The sequence below is a fragment of the Propithecus coquereli genome, unplaced genomic scaffold (assembly GCF_000956105.1).
Source record: "Propithecus coquereli isolate 6110/MARCELLA unplaced genomic scaffold, Pcoq_1.0 Scaffold862, whole genome shotgun sequence".
Lineage (NCBI taxonomy): Eukaryota > Metazoa > Chordata > Mammalia > Primates > Indriidae > Propithecus > Propithecus coquereli.
The window spans coordinates 586,182-605,039 of record NW_012154863.1 but is presented as its reverse complement, the minus strand read 5'-3'; the positions used below and the strand labels follow the sequence as shown (position 1 = coordinate 605,039).

Genomic DNA, 18,858 nt, shown 5'->3' with positions numbered 1-18,858 from the left:
TGCCACCATGCCCGGCTAATTTTTTCTATATATTTTTAGTTGTCCAGATCATTTCTTTCTATTTTTTAGTAGAGATGGGGTCTCGCTCTTGCTCAAGCTAGTCTCGAACTCCTGACCTTGAGGGATCCACCCGTCTCGGCCTCCCAGAGTGCTAGGATTACAGGCGTCAGCCACCGCACCCGGCCCAATCATTCTTCATTTAAGTGGAGTAAATATTATTGTGTTACTCTGGGCTGCTTCTTTTAGTGGCTGTCTTTGTCATCTTAGTTTAATTTTGTGAATAAACCATCTTCTCTAGAGCTGATGTCCCCATCCTGAGGGTTGGGACCTACTCTTCTGAGTCCTCTTCTGTGGGCTCTCCACCTGTGGGGGTTTGAAGACCTCGGCCCTGGGGTGGAGCCAACAGTCTGGCTTCCCCAGAGCCTCCGGCAGCCTTCTATGAGGGGTGCACAGCCATGGGTGGGACACAGAGGGACCTGGGATGCCAGGTTGGGTGGCAAGCAGGCGGTCTCAGCCGAGCCTTAGCTGTGTCCCACAGGTCCTGGCATGGAAAGCTGCTAGGAGAGCCACTGCTGCTCAGGGTGGAGGGTCTGGGGACAGGCCATTGCTGACGCCCACTTCAGCTGCTCTTGGGCGGTGGGTTGGCTGCCCACTCACACTCCCAGCCCCTTTCTCCCGCAGAGGTCGGACCCACAGCTGCTTGCCCGGTTCTACTATGCGGATGAGGAGCTGAATCAGGTGGCCGCAGAGCTGGACAGCCTGGACGGGCGCAAGGACCCCCAGCGGTGCACGCTACTTGTCAGCCAGTTCCGCTCCTGTCAGGTAAGCTGCGATGCTGGGAGGGCAAGAGGCCTCGGTGGGCTTGGACAGAGTGTCTGTCCTCGGCTGACCAAGGGAGACTTTATCACCTGCCACATCCTGTGGGGACGTTCTCAGGGCTGACCTAGGCCAGGCACTGGAGAAACCAGACCAGGAGGAGGGCTGTCCTGAGTGCACAGTGTTCAGGCTGGAAGTGGCCAATTGCATGGGACACACGGGAGAGCAGAAGGGGTGGGAGCAGGCAGTGCCTGAGCCAAGGAGAAGGGCTGGGCTTGCCCGGGGCTCTGCATGCCCAGTCGGGTTCGCCGTGGCGGTTGTGCTCTGCCGCTGATTCACAGTGCCGCCGGCTTCTGCTGTATAATTCAGAGATGGCCCTGGAAGCTGCTGCTAAAAATATCTCAGCCAAGGTTTTCTTCTCAGCGTACCAAACATTCATGAGGCATTTCTCCCACAACAGCAAGTGGCATGGTGCAGAATTTTGTCAAGTGATAATTGGGATTTTTCACAAAGTTCCAGAATGTTCTCCATGTATTCTGCCCACAGGTCTTGCTGAATCCTTCCTTCCTGGAAGATGGGGGGGGTGACACACGCCCACCCAACAGGGGAGCATCACTGTGGTCCCGAGGGTCCCACCCTCTGTGGCCTCCTCAAGGTGGCCGAGCTGGCAGCGCCCAGCCTGGCCCTGCTCCAGTGCGGCCTCAGCAGCATTAGGAACCCATCTGTGGCCAGGACAGCTCTCTGGCCATCTCAGGCTTTGCATTCTTTTTTAAGCAGTTAAGTGGCAGCCTCCCCACCGCATGTCTATTCAGATGTTCAGACAAGCGCCTTGGGCGCAGGTGCCTCTGCAGGCCCAGGAGCTCACACTGAGAACTGCCCCGTGAGAAGGGTCCAGAAGGGAGTGACTTAAATACACACGTTCTTCTCCTTGTTGCTGGGCTGTATAAAGGGACCATGAGGGCGTGGAGATTGCCAGACCACTCGGCGTCATCTGACTCAGGGTGGCTGCTTCTTCCTCGATGCTCGCTGTCCACTCAGCTCCAGGACTCGCCCCTGCTCGCCTCCCACCCCACTGGTCACTTCTGCTCCGGCTCCTTTGTGATCGTCCTTCCCCAGCCACTTATGTTTTGGTCCTCAGCCTCTTCCTGCGCCCTCTGTGGCAGCCGCCCACTGCTCCTGGCTGTGAGCACCGTCTGTGCTGACCACCCCAGGCTACCCTCTCAGCCTCTCCTCCTCCCAGATCCAGCGTGCTCCCCAGCATTCCTCCCAGCTCCCCTGGGGACGTCTCAGCCACTCAGACCCAATGTGCCCAGAATTAACCCTAGTCCAGTTGACCCTTGAACTGGATTTGAACTGCAAGGGTCCACTTATACACAGATTTTTTCCAACCTAACACAGTTTGAGGGATGCAAAACCCACATATAGGGAGGGACTTTTCCTATGTGCGGTTCCACAGGGCTGATTGTGGCACTCAAGCGTGGGCAGGTTTGGATATATGCAGATGGTCCTGGAATCATCCCCTGCGTGTACCTAGGGATGACTATATTTCATGTCTTTTCATGGTGTTATAAATGGCATTACTTTTTAAATTTCAATTTTCAGTTGTTCGGTGGTAATACGTGGAAAAACAGTTGACTTTTGTATGTTGATCTTGTATCCCGAAGCCTTTCTGTAGGAATATAGATAAAACAGCTTTTCCCTTTCTCTCCCCTCACAGTCACTCAATGCTCTGTGACCAGATGTGGGGGTTTTTCCACACACCAAGCAATTCTCCAGCAGACACCGGCTGGGTGTCCTTGAGTTCACCTCAGTTCTGACCCTATCTACCTGGAGGTAGCCTCAGATCCCACAGGCTGAGGGCTCAGTCCCATAAGACTGCCCCCACTTCAAACACAGTCACAAGCCCTGGGTGTGGCCCGTGTTTCTGACCAACTGGCTATAAGTTGGGGTTCCCATGACCCCCTCTGGGGGTTTGATTAATTAGTTAGGCTCACAGAAATCGGGGAAACTATTTATATTTACCAGTTTATTAATAAAGGATATGGATGAATAGCCAGATAGAAGAGAGACACAGGGCGAGGTCTGGAAGGGTCCCAAGGGCAGGAGCTTCTCTTCCTGTGGAGCTGGGGTACACCACCCTCCTGGCAGGCAGGTGTGTTTGCCAACCTGGAAGCTCTCTGAACCTAGTCCTTTGGGTTTTTACGAAGGCTTCATTAAGTAGGCACAATTGATTACATCTTTGGCCCTTGGTGATCAACCTAACCTTCAGCCCCTCTCCCCTCCCCAGAAGTTGGGGGTAGGGCTGAAAGTCTTTCGAGAGACCAGCTGTCACCAGTCACCAGTCATATTACCACACAGAAGACACTCATCACTCCAGTGATTCCAAGGGTTTTTAGGAGCTGTGTGCCAGGAAGTGGGAAGAAGACCAACTATATATTCTACAATATCATACTTTCTAGGTTTACTTATTAGTTCTGACAGCATTTTTTGTAGATTCCATTAGATTTTTTTGCATAGATGATCGTGTTTTTTGCAAATAAAAATATCTTCACTTCTTTCTTTCCTATCTGGATTTTTGTGTGTGTGTGTGTGTGTGTGTGTGTGTGTGTGTGCCCTGTTGCATTGGCTAGAAATCTGGTACAATGTGTTGTATATGACAGTTATGGCATCACAAAACCAATGGTAAGCTGTGTGAAGCTGCCAAAAGTTTGAATCCCATGCTAATATATACATTCAGGCTTCTCACCATAGCTGTTCTTAGAGTTACAGTTATCTGTCACTGAAAGAAACTTTGGGCTCATCTGGCCTAATTCTCTTATTTCATGAATCAGAATACTAAATCCACTCAGACTAGGTGACTCGTCTATAATCATATGCAATAAACAGAAAACAAGGGGTCATTTGCTGGATGCCATTGCAGTAAAAGGTCAGGGTGGTTTGAACTCTTGGTGTATCAGAGAATGATAGAAGGCACATCATTTTAATTCCCTGGTAGAAAGAGGATAATAGAACCAGCTGAGTATCACAAATATGTCAAAAAGATCAAAGACAGAATTTGGCCCTGCTGTTAGTGAAAATAGATTTTAAAAAAAATACACAAGACATCAGCTACGATACTGAGAAAATGCGGAAGCCATATCAGTGGCTTGTAGTCCCTCACTGAGCAGAAGACAGATGCCAGGCCCCAGTCCCGGAGATTCTGCCCCACGTGGTCCAGGAGGAACCTCAGCATACATTGTGTGATTTTTGAATGTTAAAAAAAATTACCTCTGCAATCCTGGGATAAATCACTTGTTCATGATACATTATCTTTTTTATGTATTGTGGCGTTTAATTTCCTAAAATTTAGTTAAGAATTTTTGGATCGATGTTCATGAGGAATATTGGTCCATAGTCTTTGTCTGATTTTGGTATCAGGATAATGTTATACTCATAGAAGAGTTGGGAAGTATTCTTTCTTAAAAAAATTTTTTTTTGATACAGAGTCTTGCTCTGTCCCCGGGGCTAGAGTACAGTGGCGTCATCATAGCTCACTACAACCTCAAACTCCTGGGCTCAAGCCATCCTCCTGCCTCAGCCTCCCAAGTAGCTGGGACTACAGGTGCCACCATGCCTGGCCAATTTTTCTATTTTTGTAGAGAGGGGGTTCTCACTCTTGCTCAGGCTTGTCTTGAATTCCTGGCAATCCTCCGACCTTAGCCTCCCAAAGTGCTAAGATTACAGGTGTGAGCCACCACATCTGGCCATCTCTTCAGTTTTTTGGAAGAACTTGTGTAGAATTGGTGTCATTTCTTCCTAAATGTTTGGTGGAATTCACTACGAATCTATCTGGACCTGGAGTTTTCTTCATAGGAAGATTTTTAACTACAAATTTAATTTCTTGAGTAGATATAGGGTTTTTAAGATTATCTTTTTATTCTTGAGAGAGATTTTCTTTCAAGAAATTTCATCTAAGTTGTTGAATTTATTGGCATAAGTTTTTTTTAATATTTCCTTATAATTCTTCCAATATACATAGGATCCATAGTGAAGTCACTTCTCTTGTTCCTATTATTGATAAGTTGTGTCTTCTCTGTTTTCTTCCTGAGCTATGTTGGTAGAATTTTATCAATTCTATTGATCTTCTCAAAGGAACTGTTTTTGGCTTCATTGATTTTCTCTTTCATTAAATTTCTGTTCCGATTGTTGTTATTCCCTTTCTTCTGCTTGCTTTTGGGTTTCATTTGCTCTTTTCTTTCTAGTTTCTTAAAGTGGAAGCTGAGGTCAGGGAAAAATAAACTTTCTGCTTTTCTAATATAGACATTTAGTGTTTAAATTTCTCCGTAACTGCTGCTTTAGTGGCATTCCATAAATTTTGATGTGTTGTATTTTCACTTTCATTCCATTCAAAATTTTTTCCTATTTCCTCCTTGATTTCTTCTTTGACTTGTGAGTTACATAGAAGTGTGTTATTTAGTTTCCAAATATTTAGAGATTTTTCTGAAGATATTTCTGTTAATGATATTTAATTTAATTTCATTGTGGTCAGAGTATAAACTCTGACATGAATTATTTTTAAATTTATTGAGGCTTGTTTTATGGCCTAGAATTTGGTCTTTCTTGGTATATGTTCCACGTGCAATTGAGAAGCATGTGTGTTCTGCTGTTGTTGAGTAGAGTGTTCTATAAATGTCAGCCGTGTCAAGTTGGTTAATAGCATTGTTAAAATTTACTGTATCCTTGCTGATTTTCTGTCTATTTTCTGTGTCCTATCAATTATTGAAAGAGGAGCATTAAAATTGCTGACTGTGAATGTGGATTTGTTTATATTTTCTTACTTCATGCAGTTTGAAGCTCTATAATTAGATTCATAAATGTTAAGGATCGTTATGTGCTCCTAATAAATTGACCCCTTTATCAGTATGAAATGACTTTCTTTATTCTTGATGGTATTCTTTGTTCTGAAAGCTACTTTGATATCCATATAGCCACTCTGGCTTTCTTTTAATTGGTGTGAAGATGGTAAAACTCTTTTTATCCTTTTACTGTTAACCTATTTGTGCCTTTGTATGTGAAGAGGGTATCTTGTAGGCAGCATATGGTTGGTTCTCACTTCATTATGCTATCTGAAAATTTCTGCCTTTTAGTTGGGTATTTAGGTCATTTTTGTTTAATATATCTTTGATACGGTTAGGCTTAAGTCTGTCACCTTGCTAGTTGTTTCTTGTCTGGCCCATCTCTTCTTGTTTCCTCTTTCCTGTTTTTCTTCCTCCTTATTAATTGGCTGCAATTATTTCCTGTCTTATAATTTTTAATGTATTCTATCTTTTTTAATGATTCTGCCCCATTCCTCCTTGTGGGACTTGAATTACATGTATATTCAACCTGTTGAAGTTGTCCTACAGCTCACTGATGATCTGTCCTATTATTATTATTTTATTATTATTATTTTCTCTGATTCACTTGGATAGTTTCAATTGCTATGTCTTCAAGTTTGTTGTTCTTTTCTTCTAAAATGTCTAATTTGAGGTTAATTCATCCAGTAAATTTTGTCATCTTAGACACTGTAATTTTTTTTTACATTTTTATCTCTAGAGATGGAATCTTGCTATGTTGTCCGGGCTGCTCTTGAACTCCTGGGCTCAAGCAGTCCTTCTATGCTAGCATCCTGAGTAGCTGTGATTACAAGCATGAGCCACTGTGTCCAGCAGACATTGAAATTTTCATCTCTAAGAGATCAATGTGTGTCCTTTTAATTTCGTCATTGTCTCTGCTAAACTTTTTTTTTTTTTTGAGACAGAGTCTCACTCTGTTGCCCAGGCTAGAGTGCCATGGCATCAGCGTAGCTCACAGCAACTTCAAACTCCTGGGCTCAAGCAATCCTCCTGCCTCAGCCTCCTGAGTAGCTGGGACTATAGGCATGCGCCACCATGCCCTGCTAATTTTTTCTATATATTTTTAGTTGTCCAGCTAATTTCTTTCTGTTTTTAGTAGAGACGGGGTCTCGCTCTTGCTCAGGCTGGTCTCAAACTCCTGACCTTGAGCGATCCTCCCGCCTCAGCCTCCCAGAGTGCTAGGATTACAGGTGTGAGCCACCGCGCCCGGCCTCTGCTAAACTTTTTGAACACATGAAAATCAGTTATAACAACTGTCTTAATGTCCCTGATTGCTAATTCTGTCATCTGTGTCAAGTCTGGATTGATTTTGATTGATTGCTTTTTCTTTTATTAGTAGTCATGAGTCATGTTTTCTTAATTCTTTGCAAGCCTGTTAGTTTTTTATTGGACGCCTAACATTGGGAATTTTACCTTGCTTAGGGCTATTTTTGTATTCCTATAAATATTTTTGAGTTTTGTTCTGTGATGCAGTTTAGTTACTTAGAAACACTTTACTCCTTTGGATCTTATCTTTTAAGGTATTAGGAAGGATCAAAGCTGTGTTTACTCTAGAGCTATCTATTCTCCACACTAGGCAAGATGCTTTTGGGTACTCTACCCAGTGTTCTGTGAATTATGTGCTTTCTGACTGCTCCAGGCCTTGGAGGGCCCTGTCACCACTCCCTCAAATCCTTCACGCACTTCTTTCCCAGGCTTAGGTAGTCTCCTCACAGGCATGTGTTGATCAGTTTTCTGCTGAATCCTCGAGGGCACCCTCTCCAGAGCTCCAGAGTTCTCTTTCTGTGCAGCTCTCCCCTCTCTCATACTCTTGAACTCTGTCCTCTGAATTCTAGTTGCCTTGATTCCTTCCGGTTCCCTTTCCCTGTGCCATGACTTGAAACTTTCCTCAAGGCAGTGAGCCGGGCAGTTGTGGGGCTCACCTTGTTTGTTTCCTGCCACTGAGGGATCACTGTCCTTCATTGCATGATGTCCAGTGTCTTGGCAATCATTGCTATTGTTGTTTGCAGTGTAAAGTGGGTAAAGTGGGTTCCTGCTACTCTATCTTGGCTGGAATTAGAGGTTCCAGTGAATGTTTGTTGGGGAGTACTTTGTGTTAGGCATTGCTCTCTTGGCCTCATGAATAAATAACAAAAGACCCTTCCCTCAGGCAGCTGATGTTCTGGCAGAGCAGACAGGGTGCACAGTGAGTGCAAGCACCACCTAGAAAGCTCCCCAACCTTGGGTAAGCCATGCCTCCTCACTGAGCCTCGGAGCACTGCCTGCTGTTATTATCACCATTGTTTGCTCATTAGTTTGTTGCATCTTGAGTAAGGGACCTTCCTACCCAGAAAACCGTTTAAGAAGAAATGACAATAGTACCACTTGATGTTGGTTGAATTTTATTTTTATTTTTTGTATTATAAAGGGTTTATATTGCAGAACTTCCTTCAAAAATTAGTGTGTGTTGACTCCTTGGATTAGAAAAGTTGGGCTTCCCTGCTCGCAGTAATTTTTCATACCTGCTTCCTAAGAAAAATGAAACTTAAGCCTCAGAGGGCAAAAAGGAGGGAAGTTGAGATTTAAAATTGCCGAGGGTGAGTGTGTCAATTAATGTGATCTTTCTGGAAAGCAGTTTGGCAGAACATAATTAGAGCATATAAATGCAGTTTACACTCTTGACTTTTTTTTTTTTTTTTGAGACAGAGTCTCACTTTGTTGCCCGGGCTAGAGTGAGTGCTGTGGCGTCAGCCTAGCTCACAGCAATCTCAGACTCCTGGGCTCAAGCAATCCTACTGCCTCAGCCTCCCAAGTAGCTGGGACTACAGGCATGTGCCACCATGCCCGGCTAATTTTTTTCTATATATTTTTAGCTGTCCAATTAATTTCTTTCTATTTTTGGTAGAGACGGGGTCTCGCTCTTGCTCAGGCTGGTCTCGAACTCCTGAGCTCAAACAATCCGCCCGCCTCGACCTCCCAGAGTGCTAGAATTACAGGCGTGAGCCACCGCGCCTGGCCTACACTCTTGACTTCTTAATTCCATTTCTAGAAATTGGTGGGTCCTAAGGAAGTAATCCATAATTTGGAGCGTTGTGCACCACTGTAGTGATGGTGGCGTTATGTGGTGTAGAGAATTAGAAACATCGTAAGTGTCCCGCAACAGTGAGAGGAGCGAGCTGATGGGGTGGCCTATATGCTGGAACCTTATGTAGCCATCCATCAAAAGCTGGATTTGTGAAAAGTTGTCATAACATGTTCCAACCATGAGCGACAGCTGCAGAGTACAAAATTATGCTCACAGGACGATCTCAGCACTGTTTGAAGACAAAGATGAAGGAACTATGCCCAACCTGCAGGAGTATTTCCCTAGGGACATTTTCCTGCTTTTATGCTTCTCCAGTTTCCAGTTTTCCTGTGATGACTGTGCATTAACTTTATATCTAACAAATTAAAGGGAAAAAATTAAGCTTTCGGTGTTCTTTAATTCTTCCAAATGAATGGTTGATGTCTAAAGAATAGGACAATTGAAAAGAAAAGGATGGAATGTAATTTAAGATGCAATAAAATGGACTTGTTTCTCTTACACACAGAAAGTGTTCAGAACAGGCCGTTGTGCTTTGTATTTTGAGCACAAGGAAATAAAGTAAAAGAGTCTTTAACACAAAAGCTGCTGTGTATGGAGGCTGGCCGGGGCCCGAGACGGGTCCAAGGGTTTTCCAGGCTTGAGCTTTCACGGTCCCCTCAGCAGCTGGGGATCACTGTCTTCATTTCACAGATAGGATCGGCCGCTCAGAGAACTGAAGTGGCCTGTCCCGGTGGCACAGCATGAGGGCTAGAGTCAGGGTCTCCACGTCACGGAAGCTGGCTGCCGCCTCTTCAGTGTTACTGATGTGCTGGTTCCGGAGGAGGTGGGAGGGGACGTTGCCCCTATGAGGAAGCAGGGCCCAGCTGCGCTCGTCTGACCCTAAGACTTGGGTCTGTGCCCCTCACCCTACAGAGGAGTAAACTGAGGTTCAGAGAGTACGAGGGCTTTGCCCAGGTCCCCTGCTTGCTGAGGGTCTGACCCCATGGCTCCAGTGGATGCTGGTGTTGCAGGGGGCCCTTTTATTCTCACCAGGGCCTGTCCCTCCATTGCAGGGACAGGCCTCGGAGTCCTGGGCAGGTTTCACACTGTCTTTTAGTGCTGTCACTCCCTACAGCAGATGCTGCCTGGCAGTGTTGCAAAAACCTAGGATGACACGGGCTTGGAATCTCAATAAAAGCAACACAACAATTTGGCAGCAAAATCAAATTTTTACATGTGTCTATCAACCTAGCAATTCCACTTCTCGAGCTCTGCCGTAAGGAATACTTGTACAGGTGTTCAGAGGGAGGGATGCTCAGGGGTAGTCATCATGCCAAGCCTGCAGGGAGCCTGGTGTCAGTCAGTAGAGGAAGGGTTCCCTCTTCCCGTAAGGAATCTGGTACAGCTGTTACAAGGGGTTATGTGACATCTGTATAGGACGTGGACATCATGCCAACACATATTCTAGAGCAGTGGTCCCCAGCCTTTTTTGGCACCAGGGACTGGTTTCATGGAAGACAATTTTTCCACGGACTGGTGGAAGGAGGATGGTTTTGGGATGATCCAAGCGCATTACATTATTGTGCAGTCAAACCTCCCTGCTAATGATAATCTGTATTTGCAGCTGCTCCCCAGCGATAGCATCACCGCCTTGGCTCCACCTGAGATCACCAGGCATTATTCTCATAAGAAGCAAGCAACCTAGAGCCCACACATATGCAGTTTATAGTAGAGTTTGCACTCCTATGAGAATCTAATGCTGCTGCTGATCTGACAGGAGGCGGAGCTCAGGCAGCGATGTGAGTGATGGGGAGCGGCTGTAAATAAAGATGAAGCTTTGCTCGCTCCCTGCCGCTCACCTCCTGCTGTGCGGCCCAGTTCCTCACAGGCCTGGGCTGGTACCCATCCACAGCCCAGAAGTTGGGGACTGCAGCTCTAGAGAATATATAGCTGTTGGGGGCATGCGGTAGTTCCACTCTTTACTTTAGATAATTCTGGAATATTTGAACTTTTTGTAGCAATGGTTTAGCAAGCATAGGTGTGCACCATATCACTTTTGTAATCCTAAAAGCAGTTAAATGCACTGTTTATATTTTCCAGCAGTAGGTGAGAGCCGCCAGCTGGGCACAGCAATTAGTGTGTATCCTCTGTTTCTGTTTCAGGACAATGTGTTAAATATCATTAACCAGATCATGGACGAGTGCATCCCCCAGGACCGTGCCCCTCGGGATTTCTGCGTCAAATTCCCCGAGGAGATACGGCATGACAACCTGGCTGGCCAGCTGTGGTTTGGCGCTGAGGTAGTGGGCAGCCACCTGGGTTCCATGGGCTCATGTTGGGTGGTGTCCCACTGTGTCCCTGCGAACTCATCTGTGGGCACTTGCTGGTGCAGGGACCTGCTGTCTCCTCTGTGGCTCAGTCTGAGCCTGTTAGACCATGAGCCTCTAAGAGAGTCTGGAAAAGACATGAACTTGGGCCCCCCAAAACTACATATGCAAATGAAGTTCCCACGTGATTTTTATGAGGTTCTCAGACCCCCAAACATCCAGGATCTAAAAGTGATTCTTAATAGCAATAATATTGCTATTGATATTGATCGAGAATAGTAGATCCCCTCCCCCACCTACAGCGAGGATGGCAGCAGGGCTGGGGAGCTGTGTGGCCCTCACTTGTGGCGTCTCACGATAGCCGGTCAGATCTTTATCTTCAGCTCCCAGTGAGGAAGCTGAGGCACTAACAGGAAGGTGCCCCACTCCCTGCAACGAGGTGGGCCAGCCTTCCCCAGCCCCTACCGTGTGACCTCCCCCAGACTCCTCCCCTTGGCCGTGCCCTGGGGTCTGACTGCAGCCTGACACCCATCCCCTCTGTTGTCCTGCCCTCCCGCCTCACCTCTCAACGGATCCCTGGGACAGCCAGGCCCTTACATGACGCTGCCCAGCCCATGTGCCCATCTGCTCCCCATTTTACCCTGTCCCTCCGCCTGCCCGACTCCTCTGAACTGTCTGGTCAGGATGTCCTCTGCCAAGGCTGTGGGGGTGTGGGTGGCCGCCAGGCAGGTTATCCTCCTCCCCAGCCTGTTTTCACCTCTGGGTCCCAGGTGGAGGGTGAGGAGTTGTGAGGAGGGGCAGGCCCTGCACCTGCTGGCTTGATGGGCACTTGGCATTCGGGGCACCATCAGCTCCTGTGTGGTCCTGGTGCTTGCAAGCTCCATGCTCCCTTCCAGGTGACCCTGGGAAACCCTCGACCCCTGGCTCTGTCACCTGGGAAATGGCTTCTTGTCCTGCTTGTCTGATTACCGCTGACACGTTCATTGGCTGGTTGATTGGTTCTGCCATGAACCCAGTGAAGCTGTGGGCGAGCACCCCCATCACAGTCCCTGCCCCTGAGAGTGGCTGGTGGGACCTCATGTCACTGACACGCCAGGGCCTACCCCCAGAGCACAGGGCAGGTTTGGGGGTTCATGGGTATGGAGAGGCCCTCCCTGCCTGCCCAGGAGGCTGGCATTGAGTCTGAGCATATTGACAGGAGGTGTCTGACTTCCTAGAAAGGTCGGTGTCCTGAACTTAAGAGAAGTCTCTTCAGGGGGTACCAGGAACAGGTTCAGGTCCTTGCCTTAGAGTGGGAAGATGGGCACTGAAACCTTGGGGCGTGGCAGAGCTGGCCTCCCCAGGGACAGGGTGACTCCTGAGAGCCCTGCCCTCTGTCCTGGGCCTCTCCCTGACTGTGTCCCCCCCACCCACAGTGCCTGGCCGCTGGCTCCATCATCATGAACCGGGAGCTTGAGAGCATGGCCATGCGCCCGCTGGCCAAGGAGCTGACCCGCAGCCTGGAGGATGTACGGGGTGCCCTACGCGACCAGGCGCTACGGGACCTCAACACCTACACGGAGAAGATGAGGGAGGCGCTGAGGCACTTCGACGTCTTGTTTGCAGAGTTTGAGCTGAGGTGACTGAGGGCTGCCTGCGTGGGCCATCAACTTGGGGGGCCCGGCCTTTGCCTTGTGAGTGGAGGGGTGGTGTCAGCTGTCAGGAGCTCACTCTGATATTTCAAGCTAGAAAATTCTGCAGAGGGAGGAGCTAGGCCAGCCCAGGGCCCACGGGGCTAGACATGTCCACAGACGTGACAGCGCTCGCAGTAGATGAGATAAAGAGGAGGCAGCATCGTGTCCACGGTGGTCCCAGTTAGTAAAAATTGTTCATCCTGTCATCTGTCAAACTCTAGGAGGAAACCTACCACCACGTTAAAGCCTGTGCTTTCTAGGAAGTGAGAGCAGGGACAACAGACTTTCAATTTCTTCTGTCTTCCCAGATTTGCTAAATAAGCTTTCATAAGAAAAAATCAGTTAGTGATTTAGAAGGAAAGAAAATGTTCTTGGGCTGGGTGTGGTGACTCATGCCTGTAATCCTAGCACTCTGGGAGGCTGAGGTGGGAGGATCACTTGAAGCCAGGAGTTCGAGACCTGCCTGAGCAACAGCAAGACCTCCGTCTCTACTAAAAATAGAAAAATTAGCTGGGCGTGGTGGCATATGCCTGTAGTCCCAGCTACTCGGGAGGCTGAGGCAGGAGGATCACTTGAGCCCAGGAGTTGGAGGTTGCAGTGAGCTAGGATGAAGCCACGGAACTCTAGCCAGGGCAACAGAGCCAGACTCTGTCTCAAAAAAAAAAAAAAAAACAAAAAAAACCCACAAAAAGAAAATGTTCTCATCGGGGCATGGTTGGACAAACCTTAACATCCTTGTAGCCACCCAGCCAGCCTCCTATGAGTGCCTTTGCGGCCTGGGCTGGCTTCCAGGGCTACCGAGGTGCCCACAACATGACGTTGCCCATGCAGGGCTCACGGGGTGTTCACCTGTTCAGCCACCCAGGCACGCATGCATTCATTCATTCCTTCACTCACTTGCTGATAAGGCCAGTGCTGCCATGGGAGACAGTCCCTGTACACAGGCAGCGACAGTTCCAGGGCTGTCAGGGCTGACGGGGTAGGGCAATGGGGCCTGAGGAGGCCCTGGACTGGGCCTTCCCTGGCATGAACTTTGATTTAAAATAGTTGTAAAGCTGGGAGTTGTGCATTTATGAAACCATAGAAATGGGGCAGTGTTGCAGTTTTAATTTAACACACACTTGATTTGGAGAGGCCCACAGTGGCCCGGGGGCAGCGTTAACCTTCCTCGCTGTGTTTGCAGCTATGTCTCTGCCATGGTGCCGGTGAAGTCTCCCAGGGAGTACTACGTGCAGCAGGAGGTCATCGTGCTGTTCTGTGAGACGGTGGAGAGGTGAGGACAGGAGGGCCAGAGTGGGGTGTCCGCGAGTCCCTGATCCTTTCTGTTGATCCAGGCCTGGGGAAGTGCAGCTCATCCAGGGCATGCCCAGGTGGGAAGGCATCAGCCCACGCTTCAGCACTGCATGCGCTTCCCCTCCCTGCTGGGCGGAGCCGGGAGGCCGCCCTCCTCCCCTCTGCCCGCCCCTTCCTCCACCTCATGGTAACTTTTCTCTTGGTGCAAAGAGTAGATCCTGCAGGCGAAGTCATGATTCAGAGGAGGAGAGCTGGCTGGGAGGATCAGTAATGGTGGAGGGGACATCCAAACCTCCTTGCCTCCCCCTCCTCCCTCACCTCCTCACTCCTCACCTCCTCACTCCTCATCTCTTCTTCGCTCCTCACCTCTTCACTCCTCACCTCCTCAGTGCTCAATCCTCACTCCTTATGTCCTCATTCCTCACTCCTCACCTCCTCACTCCTCGTCTCTTCTTCGCTCCTCACCTCTTCACTCCTCACCTCTTCACTCCTCACCTCCTCAGTGCTCAATCCTCACTCCTTATCTCCTCACTCCTCACCTCCTCACTCCTCACCTCTTTAGTCCTCACCTCTTCTCTCACTTCTTCTCTTCTCACCTTCTCACTCCTCACCCCTCACCTCCTCACCTCCTCACTCCTCACCTCCTCATCTCCTCACTTCTCCCCTCCTCACTTCTCCCCTCCTCACCTCTTCACTCCACACCTCCTCACTCCTCACCTCCTCACTTCTCACCTCCTCACTTCTCACCTCTTCACTCCTCATATCCTCACTCCTCACCCCTCACCTCTTCATCTCCTCATCTCCTCTCATCTCCTCCCTCTTTACCTCCTCATCTCCTCATCCCCTCACCACCTTACCTCCTCACTTTCTCACTCCTCTCTCCTCATCTCTGACTTTACTTACCTCCTTAATTCTATAGGCCAGGATGGGGTTCTTGCTGGGTTTCATGTGTGCTGAACAAGGTTTTGTGTGGGTGAATCATCAGTATTCTTATCCGGCCTTTTACAGTTGTCAAAGGCACATTTTCTGAATGGATTTGGGGGTTAAGATTTAACCTAGAATGTTTCTGTGATTTGACTAGTGTTATGGTGTTAGGTATGTTTTGGAATTGCTTCATATTGTATCATAAGTTTGTTATTTTTAAAAGATGGATTATTCACTGTTGATGCTTTGAGAGATATTTCAAATAAGATGCCTGAAAAAACTTTTATTTTGAAAATTCATTATGTCAACAGGCCTGCTCATCAGGTGTAGAAAGAGGCCCCTTTGTATATGCCCAGGGAATGGAAATACATCCAGTTTCTCAGGGAAGTGTTAAATTATTTGGGGTAGTATTTTTGTTCCATGTTTATTCTTGACACTTGAGTTGTTTCAATTTCCTGGTTAAGCAAAGCTGTTGACTGAATTATTTTTCTTATTTTGTTGGACGTCACAGCTGTCCCACTCATTTTACCCACCCCCTGCTTCCTGGGACAGAGGCGGGGCAGGCAGACGGAGAGCTGGGCAGGCTGAGCTTCAGGGTGTGGGTGTCCCCGCAGCATTGGCCCTCTGGATGATCAGCGCTACCCTCTGGACGTGTCTGCTAAGCGCGGCTGCAGGCGCAGCGTGAGCATGCTGCCCCTGCCCAGCTCCCGTCCGACCCGAGGATGTGGGTGGGCCAGCCCCGCCCCGCTTACTCTCTCCCCCTTGGACAGGGCCCTGGACTTCGGGTACCTGACCCAAGACATGATTGATGACTACGAGCCGGCCCTCATGTTCACCATCCCGAGGCTGGCCATCGTGTGGTGAGTGCCCCTCCCGCTGGGACAACAGTCAAGTCTGGCACCAGGTCCCCACTGGGTGTTGGTGCGTGGTACTCACACCCGGACAGGCGCTGCTCAGCTGCCCAGATTGGGTGCCAGCAGGCCTGCCGTCGGCCCTCGGCAGGTGAGGACCCAGGCGTTCTGAGTACCTCCTATGTAGCTCGTCGGCAAGGGAGGGGCCTCCCGCGATAAATAGTGCAGGTGGCCAAGCACCTGCCACTGGACAAGTGAGGTGGACAGCAGCTTATTAGTCACACAGACTCGTAGCCATGCAGGACCACATGGAGTATACTCGGGAACAGAGCGATGGAGCAGGGGCTTTGTGAGGCAGGCTTTGTAGTAACAAGAGGAGGAGTGCCCCTGGCTCCTGCAGGAGGATGTGATTGATCTGTCTGAATACTTTTGAGGGCTGGCAAGGAGGTGGAACCCATTAGGTTGAAGACCAGGTGTGATGCAGCTGGTCTGGCTGGTGGTGAGGGCATTATCTGAGAGAGGGAGGAACTCACGGGTAGGCTTTGGGGCCTTGTGGGGCTCAAAGACGTCAAGACATGGAATTTTAGGCCTTAAATACACCGAGGTGGGCAGTGCTGGGGCACTTGCAAAGCATCTCTGAGCTTCTGGGACCAAGGTCAGAGCCCAGGTGTTTGGGGGCTTGGTTCACTGCCCTGCAGGCATAGCCTGAATCCAGACAGGGACTCCTCCTTCCCTCCTGCCAGGCGGGTGGCCACAGAGGGAGGAGGGGGAATGAATGGGCCCAGTGGGCTTGCAGCTGGGAGGTGAACCAGAGGCTGCTGGCCTGCAGATGTGGAGCTGGGCAGGTGTGGGGAATGGGGAGTCCTCGGAATGGGTGCCTGTTGGAGATGTAAAGTGGCTGGGGGCAGTGTGGGGTGGGCCCAGAGGCCAGGACTGGCCCGGGCTCAGGCCATGGAGAGGCCCTGCTGAGGGTGAGGGGAGGAACCTGGAGCACTGGCACACGTAGCAGTGTGCTGGGGCAAGCACAGACCCCCCCATGGGAAATGGGGTGCAGCGGTGGGAGTGTGGGGCAGTGGCAGTGCCTCGGGACGGGGCCAGCCTCCTGGGCCCGCAGACGACAAGGGTGTTTTCTTCAACTGCAGAGATAAGTTGAGTACCAGGCAGGAGTCCGGAGCCTCGGGACATGGTGAGGGAGTCCAGACCCTGCTCTGGGCCTGGCAGTCTGCTCCCCTGTGTCCCAGAGCAGCCTTGAGGTATGGGGGTGCCTCCAGGGTATCTCTAGATGCCATCTGGCCCAGGCCTTCTCCAGAGGCCCCCCAATGACTCTGTACCAGCCTCGCTCCTTTTGTCGTCTTCCCTCTTTACTCAGTGCTGGCTCCTCTCAGAGTCAGCAAACAGAGGAGCGGGACTGGGTCGCATCACACCAGAGAGGAGACACTCTGAAATCCTCATCGTCATTAGGGTTTGGGAATTTCCCCTGGCCTGGAGATGTACGAGTTGGAGGACAGGATGTCCTCAGTGGCCAGCGTAAAGGTGGCTTGGAGGAGCGCGTCCTGGCATACAGAGCCCCGCTCGGTGGGCCGTAGGATTTTGTGATGTTGTTTTCTTTCCAGGCAGTGTCTCTCTGTGGCCAAACTCACTTTGAATAAGATGCTGGGCATTTGGTGTCCTAACTCTTCCTTTTGTTTAAAAAACAAAACAGCAAAGCTGTCATGAGTCAGGGCCTTATGTTGGCCGGCAGGGGTGATGGTCCGTGAACCTCCCCTTCAAGGGCAGGTGTCCCCTTCGTCCCAGCACCACTTGCAGGTCTGAGGTTTGGACACTGCCTTCAGGAAACACCAAAAACCCCGATCTTCTTTTTAAAAATTTCCTGCAAGTGCTGCAAAGTGTCCAGTCAGCACGTAGTTGCTCATGTGCTTATCCGTGCCTTGTTCCTGGCCGATTTCCCCGGAAAGTTCCATCCCAGGGAGGCAGATTCCCCCCAGGCAGGGCCAGAGGGAGGTTCTTCCAAAGCTCCTGGGAAGCTGAGGCCCCGAGGCAGCACGCCAGCTTCAGAGTAAAAGTGACCCCCGGCTCTCTGTGATTCTGGACTTCCATTCCCGTGTTCGCTCAGTTCTCTGTCTGTCCACCTCTTGGTCCACCTGCTGGTGGCTGAGCCTTTGCTCCTCCTGCAGGTCCGTCCGGGTCTACGGTGCCCGGAAGCCCTCAACCTGGGAGGCAGAGTGAGGCTGCTAGCAGGGGCTTTGTCCCCAGGCTCCCTTCCTGGAGGCAGTGGTTTGGGATACCCTCGGCCTCAGGCTGGAGGGGGGCCTGGAAAGGAAGTTGGGGGATCCCACATGATGAGAAGGGCTCAGAGTGTAGGAAGGAGGAGGGGAGCAGGTCTGGCTCTGGGGGATTGTGAGGTGCACAAGGCTGTCACTGGAACCCGCCGTCCCAAAGCTGCTGGAGGATCCACAGCCCAGTGCTGATGGCCCCCCTCTTGGTCCTCGTTGTCCACAGCGGCCACCATGGGCTGACAGGCAGAGGCCACAGCTGCCCAGGATGGGGCCCAGGACTTGCTCTTTCCTGTATTCACTCAGGAGCATGTATTGAGTGACTGCTGTATACCAAGCCTATGCTTATCCCAGGGATGCTGCAGTGCCCGTGGGGCAGATGGACAGGTGGGCAGATAAGCAATTGCTGTGGAGTGTTCTGGGTGCTGGGGGCATGCTAAGTCAGCACCCCCCTGGGGTGGACAGGAGCTTGAGGTGTAGGGTGGGGCCTCTAGGGCAGCTGGCCTGAAGCAAACCTCCTGAAACCGGGGTTGGGGAGCCAGGCCGGCACTGGCAGCTGCAGGGCTGGAGCTAGGACGGGTGACTCAAAGGGTAATTTTGCAGAATTTTTTTTTTTTTAAGTTGAAGAAGTCCTTTTTATTTTATTTGATTTGATTTCAGCATATTATGGGGGTACAGATGTTTAGGTTACATATGTTGCCCTTACCCTCCCTCCCCGCCCCAAATCAGAGCTTCAAGCGTGTCCATCCCCAGGATGGTGCACATTGCACTCTTTGTGTATGCA

At 49.9% G+C, this 18,858-nt stretch overlaps 1 protein-coding gene across 1 annotated transcript in view; it reads left to right on the top strand.

The window, feature by feature from the left end:
- ZFYVE28 (zinc finger, FYVE domain containing 28) overlaps positions 1–18,858 on the top strand; it is a 115,036-nt gene that overhangs the window by 50,727 nt on the left and 45,451 nt on the right. The window contains exons 2-6 of the mRNA XM_012664142.1: positions 682–822; positions 10,896–11,033; positions 12,476–12,678; positions 13,917–14,006; positions 15,721–15,810. Of these exons, the coding sequence (XP_012519596.1) occupies positions 682–822; positions 10,896–11,033; positions 12,476–12,678; positions 13,917–14,006; positions 15,721–15,810 (662 nt within the window). The remainder of the gene's footprint in view (positions 1–681; positions 823–10,895; positions 11,034–12,475; positions 12,679–13,916; positions 14,007–15,720; positions 15,811–18,858) is intronic.